The 9,210-nt window shown below is 44.2% G+C and overlaps 1 protein-coding gene across 1 annotated transcript; it reads left to right on the top strand.

Annotated features, from left to right (window-relative positions):
• The first annotated feature begins 1,391 nt into the window (after positions 1-1,391).
• On the top strand, positions 1,392-2,304 carry RNASE2 (ribonuclease A family member 2). The gene is made up of 2 exons (XM_010376457.2): positions 1,392-1,437; positions 1,644-2,304. The coding sequence occupies exon 2, from the start codon at positions 1,650-1,652 to the stop codon at positions 2,130-2,132; it is 483 nt and encodes a 160-aa protein (XP_010374759.2). The 5' UTR covers positions 1,392-1,437; positions 1,644-1,649; the 3' UTR covers positions 2,133-2,304.
• Positions 2,305-9,210: the final 6,906 nt, after the last annotated feature.

The following is a 9,210-nucleotide window of genomic DNA, read 5'->3' as shown; positions in this document are numbered from 1 at the left end:
TGTTCATTCATTCTCTCCCAGATTTTACAACTTTCCTAGGTGTATTTTTAGGTTGTGTAACTTTACACAAAGTGGAAGCAATAATGAGAGCAAGACTTAAAAGAAAGTGAATCCAATGCAAGAGGAGTAAAGGAAAAATATCCCTCAAATATGTGGAGCAGATTGTTTTAATAATCTACAGAATCTTGTGCCTCAAGAAATTAATAGCTCAAGTTTCCAGCAAAGAGTGGTGGATGAGATGGAGAGCATTTGTGTGAGAGAGAACCAAGGATATTACTAACAATGAAAGGGAAGCTGGCTTCCTCCTAGGCAAACAGCCCTCTGTGGCTGTATTTGTTCTAACTACTATGCCTGCCTTCGTGTACTTTGGTCATTTAGGGGCCTGCCAGAGGACAGTTACAAAATCTGTGGTCATTCTGCAGGCAACATATAGTTTTCATCCAGAGTCCAGATCCAACCAGCAAAACTCTGTCTTACACAGAATGACTTGGAATTAGAGTCCTTATAGCAGAAAGAGCAGCAGGGCTATCCTTGGGTATCCATTGCTCAGCCAAGTCATCAAATAAAAAGGCTGATTGACCTGTAATCCCAGCACTTTGGGAGGCCGATACGGGCGGATCACGAGGTCAGGAGATCGAGACCATCCTGGCTAACACGGTGAAACCCCATCTCTACTAAAAATGCAAAAAACTAGCCGGGCGAGGTGGCGGGCGCCTGTAGTCCCAGCTACTCGGGAGGCTGAGGCAGGAGAATGGCGTGAACCTGGGAGGCGGAGCTTGCAGTGAGCTGAGATCCGGCCACTGCACTCCAGCCCGGGTGACAGAGCAAGACTCCGTCTCAAAAAAAAAATTGCCTGGGCGACAGAGCGAGGCTCCGTCTCAAAAAAAAAAAAAAAAAAAAAAAAAAAAAAAATTAAAAAAAAGGCTGATTGATGGGCCGGGCGCGGTGGCTCAAGCCTGTAATCCCAGCACTTTGGGAGGCCGAGATGGGCGGATCACGAGGTCAGGAGATCCAGACCATCCTGGCTAACCCGTGAAGCCCCGTCTCTACTAAAAAATACAAAAAACTAGCCGGGCGAGGTGGCGGGCGCCTGTAGTTCCAGCTACTCGGGAGGCTGAGGCAGGAGAATGGCGTGAACCTGAGAGGCGGAGCTTGCAGTGAGCTGAGATCCGGCCACTGCACTCCAGCCTGGGCGACAGAGGGAGATTCCATCTCAAAAAAAAAAAAAAAAAAAAAAGGCTGATTGCACTAGCGGACTATGTACCAATCTGTGGGTTTCTACAAGGCCAAGAGTCAGACCCTCCCTCCTGGCTCTGCTAGCCCAACCCACCAAGGGATGCTTTATTTAAACAGTTCCAAGTAGGAAGACCAGCTGCCCCTGAACGCCGGAACAACCAGCTGGATCAGTTCTCACAGGAGCCGCAGCGCAGAGACTGGGTAAGTCAGCAACCTCAGAGCTGGGACAGGTGGGGCAGCGACCTGGCAGCACCTGAGGAAGAGGTGGGCTGAACTTAGTGCTTAGGAGATGTGGCACACTTTGGGGACAGGAAGAAAAAGGAAATGGGACCCCAGAGTGGCAGCAGAGGGGCCTGTGGGGTGAGACACCGGATCGGGGAGTAGTTACTTCTCCTCTTTTCTCACAGGAAAACATGGCTCCAAAACTGTTCACTTCCCCAATTTGTCTGCTTCTTCTGTTGGGGCTTATGGGTGTGGAAGGCTCACTTCATGCCAAACCCAGACAATTTACCTGGGCTCAGTGGTTTGAAATCCAGCATATAAATATGACCTCTGGCCAATGCACCAATGCAATGCTGGTAATTAACAATTATCAACGGCGATGCAAAAATCAAAATACTTTTCTTCTTACAACTTTTGCTGATGTAGTTCATGTCTGTGGTAACCCAAGCATGCCCTGCCCTAGCAACACAAGTCTCAACAATTGTCATCATAGTGGAGTCCAGGTGCCTTTAATCCACTGTAACCTCACAACTCCAAGTCGAAAGATTTCAAATTGCAGGTATACACAGACAACAGCAAACAAGTCCTACATAGTTGCATGTAACAACAGCGATCCACTACGGGACCGTCCACAGTATCCAGTGGTTCCAGTTCACCTGGACAGAGTCATCTAAGCTCCTGTATCAGCACTCCTCGTCATCACTCATCTGCCAAGCTCCTCAATCATAGCCAAGATCCCATCCCTCCATGTACCCTGGGTATCAGCATCTGTCCTCATCAGTATCCATCCCCCTTCAGGTTTCCTGAGCTGAAGTCCCTTGTGAACCTTGCAATAAACTGCTTTGCAAATTCATCTGGAAGTGTCTGTGTGTCTTCCTTGGCCACTCTGCTGTCATTTAGTGACAATCTACTCCAGAGATTTTTCTTTCCTCTAACCTGAGACTTGTGGGAAATAGAGATTTGAGGATAAGAGACTCTTTCTGTCATGAAGTAGCACAGACTTATCCCTCTCCCTGCTTCAGGCTGAGAAGCTGAGGTCACAACTGATATCGATCAACTGTCGAAGACTCTTGCTTTGATCAAGCTTTAGTCATCTCCTCTGAACCCTAGGTCATCATAACTAGGTCATCCTGTTGGACTTCCTAGTCCTTCCTTGTAGAGTCATTTATATTTACTTTTATTTTTATTCTTTTTTTTTTTTTTTTTTGAGACAGAGTCTCGCTCTGTCGCCCAGATTGGAATGCAGTGGCGAGATCTCGGCTCACTCCAAACTCCACCTCCTGGGTTCAAGCGGTTCTCCTTCCTCAGTCTCCCAAGTAGCTGGGATTACAGGTACACACCATCACATCCACCCAATTTTTGTAATTTTTAGAGAGGGGTTTCAACATGTTGGCCAGGCTGGTCTCCAACTCCTGACCTTAGGCAATCCGCCCTCCTCAGCCTCTCAACATGCTGGGATTAGAGGCATGAGCCACCAGTACCAGACCTAAAGTTAGGTTTAACAGAAGTCCTCCTAACTTGGTTTGTCATGAATCTCTCATCCTCAATATTTGACCAAATTCCTTAATTCCCCCATCATTCTCCATGTGATACCTCATTCCTGGCCTGCCTTTAAAAATAACCAAAAATCCAATTACATCAACCTAGCATTGGTCTCCCTAGCCCTGATATCTCCTCTAGGCAATTTTCCATCCGCTGACCCCTCCCCGCACACCAACCTATAAGTTGACTCTAGATCTCCTGCTTGTTTTAGTTGTATTTCACCATTGAGCCCAATTTGATACTGAGGTCCCATTTGATGCTTTATGGTCTAAGTCTGGTTTTTATTGACATGATTTCTATCCCAAGAGATATAGGGGCTGCAGTGAATAGGCTGAAAATGCACGTGTTTCATTATGATTTATGAATGATACATTTTGATAGGATTGAACGTTATGATAGAAAACACAAAAACAGAAAGTAGAAAAAGTCAAGAATGCTATAAATAAGGTGAAATCAAGATTAAAAAAAAGTTTAGCCTCAGAGATATTCCTTTTAAATGAGCACATCAAATCTCCAGCTATTAGCAATTGTACTAGACGTGGATCCAGGGTTTGAGTCAAATGTGCAATAAGATAAATTGTTCAGACAGCAATATGGACAGATTGTAATACCGCCCAGAAGAGAGATGGGCATCTTTCCCAAAACTTCCATGTCCTGGAGATGGGGAGTCGCTGGTCATGTGGGAAGGGGAAGGGGAAGGAGGAGGACAGGGAAGTGGGAACACTCATGAAGTTGAGATGGCTCCTGCTCATTCTGCCTTCCATAGCTATCTGCAATGGTGAGTCAAAGGGTTCATTCAACACCTGTCAGGAAGGCCACAGCCTCAAGAAGTAGGGATTTGTAGACCCAGAGAGAGAAGAAATGGATAATGAGAGCCCTTGCCCTGGCCTCCATTACAAGGCTTCATTCACTCAGGAATCCATGAGAAACAGGAAGACCTTTCTTGCAAGCTGTGGACAGGTGCAGCACTCAAGTGATTGTGCCGGGGACAGAGTGGGTCTTTTTGGATGGTCTGACTCACAATACAACAGAGATACGATGCCATCAGATCTGCACCTTGGTCCTTCAGTCTGAGATTTCTGATTTCTATATTTCTGCTCCTCTTCCAGACCCTCAGAAACAGCGATTTCCATTCCTCGGATGACTCCATGTCAGTAATGGTTGCTCCCATTGGCACCAGACAGCAGCTGTATTGAAGTCTGTCCTCAGGAGAAGCCATTGAGATCTTGCTTCTCCAAAGTGGGACTGTGAACTTAAAAGTTTGCACAGAGACACTGGGTTCGGGAAATCTCAGTGCTCAACAGAATCCACTGCGTCTAGATAAAATAGAGCATGTCAGGAAGTGAGTGCAGTCTTCCCAACACCTCAAAGTAGCAGAAGGACAGGGTGGGACACTGAAAGCTGGAGCCACGCCTCCTGTGAAGAAAGAGGGCGTGGACCTTCCTTGCTTCAGGTACCAGATCATAGGTGTCTTCTCAGTCAGGGATGCCTCATATCTAAAACCATAGGATAGAGGGATCAGTCCTCATTGCACCCACCCCCTCTCCATCTTGTCTTCATCCCCTCTCCTGTTATCCATTCCTTCCCTCGTTCATTCATCCAGCAGACATCTACTGAGTAGGTACCTTGCTCCAGGCACAGTTTGAGGGAGTGCTGATACAACACAGACTAAGACAGGTCACTGCTCTTTTGGGGCCACATTATACAAGGATGAAAATAACCATACAAAATTGTTCTAAGCATGCAAAATTTTGCTAAGTGTCAGGAGGAAAAATACACAGCATCGTACACAGAAAATTACACAGAGCAGCACAATATAGAGGTTCTGTATGTGCCACAGACGTCACAGGGCAGAGTGTCACCAGGAAAGACCCATCTCAGAGAATGAAATCTGAACAGGAGGAAAAGCAGCCAGTCATGCAGACAACAGGTGGAGAATCATCCCAGCAAAGAGAAGGGAAGTTCAAAACTCCTGACAAATACTAAAGCTGTAAGTAGACTTCAGTTCTGTATTTACAAGAAGTTGATTAAAACACCTGAAAGAAAATGACTACAACTATTTGCATCTTTGTATGTATTTATTGCTTGATGTAATAAAACATTTTCATTTTTAAAAAATGGTCCTGAATGGATAGAGTTTCAGCGTGTTAGAAGCATAAAAGATGTTTGGTAAGGACAAGATCATCATAGCCATGAGTGTTAACGATAGGAGTTAATGAGGTTCAGACCCTTCATGCCTGTGAAGATGGAAGAATAAAGTAAACAAATCAAGCATGTTACATACAAGAATAATGTTACCTAAAGATCAGCCCAGCTGCTGCGCAGAACTCAAATATTTGGGAGACAAGAGTGGAAGCAAGGCCCCAGTGAAGGACCACAGGTTGAGGGAGAGGGAAACAAGAGTTCCAATCTCAGTGAATTGCACCAACATCTTCTCATGGTGCAGCCCCATGCTATTCCCCTCCCTGTTGCCATGGCCTCTCTCCAGCCCCTCCATGCCTTTTATATCATCTTCCTGCCATCCCCATGTTGAGGACTGGGCTGAGGTCAGAGGCAGCTGCCCTCTCCCAGGGAGTGAGACGATTCAAACAAGAGAAAGGAGGATTCTGTGCTTGACCGTCAGGAAACCCTGGCTGGACTCACTACCCCTTCTGCAGTAGACATCCAAGATTTTCTCATTGCCCTGGACCCAAGGCCAGCACCACAGAGACTACCATTAGAGAAGTTAAGTGGTCACATCAGCATGTTCCAAAGACATGACCCTTAGAGTCCACTTCTCTTCCTTGAACCTCCCATGTCTGATTTTATAAAATTCTCTTAATATTAAATCTCCAGGAAGTCTTGCAGGAGTAAACGCAGTTAATTGTTCTATAAGCAGGCAGGGAGGGTCTCCAGGGATTATAAGAATTTAATCAACTTGAGCAATCAGCCTGTTTTACAGGCTTGCTGGTGGGAATCAGCTCCTGGCATAACCCAGCAACTTACAAACCAGCATGAACTTTCTTCATTACCATGGTAAAGTCTCCACTCAAGCAGGTGCCTCATTACCATAACATGTGAACTATGTGCTGGCAGAATCACTCACTGTGTCTGGGCAACTGGGACGCCTCCTCTACAAGTGATGATACACCCTCTCTCTGCCCCCTCCATCACCCCATAGAATGTTCTTGTCACTTTCCCTCAGGAAGACGCTGCTTTGGAGAATACTCCCAGTGGCCTTCTTACTTGAACCAAGTCACAAAACTTTTGTTTATCAAAATGTACGTTCTCATAGAGAGTCTTTTTTACTCAACAGAGAAAGAAACCCTAGTTTTTTTCAGCTGCCTGCTCTAACACATTCTTTAAAGTCCAGCACAGAAGGAAGGTTAATTCACAATGCTATTGTTTTCACTTTGTTTTACTTTTTAATAATTGGGACCATATCAGGGCAGATGTCTTTAGGTGGGGGTTGAATGGAAGGTCAAGGAGACAAATCATCAACCTTGGGGAGATACTCTTGCAGAGATTATGACTACACTTGGGATTCATGAATATGAGACCCCACCAGCAGAGTACCCTGCAATGTTCAAGGATATCCAAGTAGATCAAGCATTGTAATGAAAAAACAACAGGCTTTGTCTTTCAAGATGTCCGTGAATTGATTTTCCAAAAGGAAAGGAAGATTCCATTGTCAGGGCAGAAGAGAGAGTGGAGAGGGATCTAGGCTAAACATTGTGATCAATTTTGCCTGATAGTGACTTTTTGTTTCTTAGTTCATTTTTTTTTTTTTTTTAGTATTATTTTTTGTCCCAGGATGGAGGGCAGTGGCACAATTTTGGCTCACTGCAGCCTCCACCTGCCAGGTGCAAGCGATTCTCCCACCTCAGCCTCCCAAGTAGCACGGACCACAAGCGCTTACCACCATGTCCAGCTAATTTTTGTATTATTAGTAGAGATGGGATTTCACCATATTGGCCACGCTGGTATCAAACTCCTGACCTCAGGTGATCCGCCCACTTGGCCTCCCAAAGTGCTGGGATTACAGACCTGAGTCATCGCACCCAGCCTCTTAGTTCATCTTTAGAGAGGAGATCTCCCTATGTGGTCCAGGGTGGACTTGAAGTTCTGGACTCAAGTGCTGTTCTCGTCCTAGCCATCCCAGTAGTTGGGACTACAAATACACACCACTGAGCCCATCTGATACTCACATTTTATGAGCTGTGTTTCCACTCTAATTACATAAGGAAGTGAGGCAATTAGTTGGGATAGGAGCATAGAAATTCTCTCTACATCCCTATTTTAAATTAACTATGAAAAACAGCCTTGTTTCTAAACTAAATCTTGATTTTGGTTAATAAATGTTTTTCTTAAAATGCATGTAGAATTATGACAGAGTTGTCACTTTTGTCTCATGTCTGACCTACAGTAATTTCAAAAGAAAATCAATTGACTACTTCAAAATTCTCATTATTTCAAAGCTACTTTGGATGTAAAATTGGTTGATGTTAGAGAATGTAGCATATAGGACCAGCCAGGTTACCCAAATGAATACCTGGGAAACTGAGCACATTACGTGCTTATCACACATACCTGCTGAATAAGAAAATATGACTGTATTAGTCAGGATCATCATGAGAAACGTAATAGATCTAGGTAGACAGATATAAATAAAAATATAGATATAGATGGATTTATCGTGAGAAATTGGCTCAGGCAATTATGGAGTCTGTCAAGTCCCACAGTCTGCCCTCTGCAAGCTGGCAGACCCAGGAAAGCCAGTGGTATAATTCGGTTTGAGTCCTAATGCCTGAAAACCAAGGAAGCCAATGATGTAAATGTCAGCCCAAGTGCAGGAAAGATGACACGAGATATCCTAGCTTAAGAAGTGAGGCAAGAAAAAAGTGGTGAATTCCTCCTTTCTCCACTTTTCAATCTATTCTGGCCCTCGGCAGATTGGATGAGCCCCGTTCACATTGGCAATGCAGCCTACTTTACGTCATCAACCAATTCAACTGCTAGTCTTACGGAAACACCCTCACAGACACACTCAGGAATAATGTTAACCTGGGCACCCACAGGCCCAGGCTTCTTGAAATATAAGATTCACCATCATGATGACCTATGGTTTCCCAGGTGCACCGGTAGATGTTACCAAATTGGCACTATTGGCCACAACCCACATACATTCACCAGGTCAGTGAACTTCTCAATTCATCAGAGATTGATTTTCTTCTGTGACATCATGTTCACCTGGAGTGCACCAAGAACCAGGCTCACAGCTAATAATGAGAAAGGATTTGTCATTTGCTTTTTTACAAATGAGAGCAAAATTTGCCAAAAGTCTTTGGTAATAAGTAGTTATCTCAAAGACAAAGAGACTCAAAATGAAAATGAAAAAAGTCAGTTACCCGTCCCACTGCCCATGTTCTTCCTCCATGTATAAAAACAGGTATTAAATTCACCCTTTCTGGTATTAACGATTAGAGTCTAACCCAATACCTGTGCATCTGAGTGCACAGATGTTACCAGATTTTTCATTACAAAGAAAATGACAGAGACGTTCTTCCACTACAGTTGATAATTTGTGGTGACAACTTTTACTTTCCACACTTCTTTGGTTAAGTGACACACACGTGCAACTGGAAGGTTTACTGTTTTCACCCACAGCTTCCATGCCTCACAGCTATGCAGGAGCTTCATTCAGTACAGCAGATCCTAGCACCCTGGATAGTACATGCGTGACTTGTTAACTGCAATGCAATAGCAAATATATGGGGTTCCGTGTTGGTCTCTCATTCAGAATATACAGTTCAGAATTCTTTAAAATAGTAAATTTGGAAAAAATAATATATCCTGCGGAACTGGTTAAAATAGGATTGTATATCTTTGCAATGGAATTTTATGTGGCATTTTTTTAATGCAAAAAAATACAGTTAATCTCTTGCTACCGGCATGGAATATTACCAAAATATATTGTTAATGAGAAAGAAGAATGGTGTAGGCCACTGTAAGAATCTACTCAGGCTGACTAGCTGAAGAAACAGAAAATTTCTTTCTCTCAGTCAAGGAAACATCAGCTCTTCTCCTCCATACTCACACTCACACTTCTGGCCACCAAATGTGGGAAGGTGCTTTCTCACAGCAACCCATTCCAGCTGGGTATCCTACAATTTAATTCGATTGTGACACTAACTGGAGTGAACGCAGACCCCACAGGTTTAGGGCTCAGTC

The sequence above is a fragment of the Rhinopithecus roxellana genome, chromosome 5, assembly GCF_007565055.1.
Source record: "Rhinopithecus roxellana isolate Shanxi Qingling chromosome 5, ASM756505v1, whole genome shotgun sequence".
Classification (NCBI taxonomy): domain Eukaryota; kingdom Metazoa; phylum Chordata; class Mammalia; order Primates; family Cercopithecidae; genus Rhinopithecus; species Rhinopithecus roxellana.
Note: the sequence above shows the minus strand (reverse complement) of the source record. Positions and strands in the feature narration are given on the sequence as shown.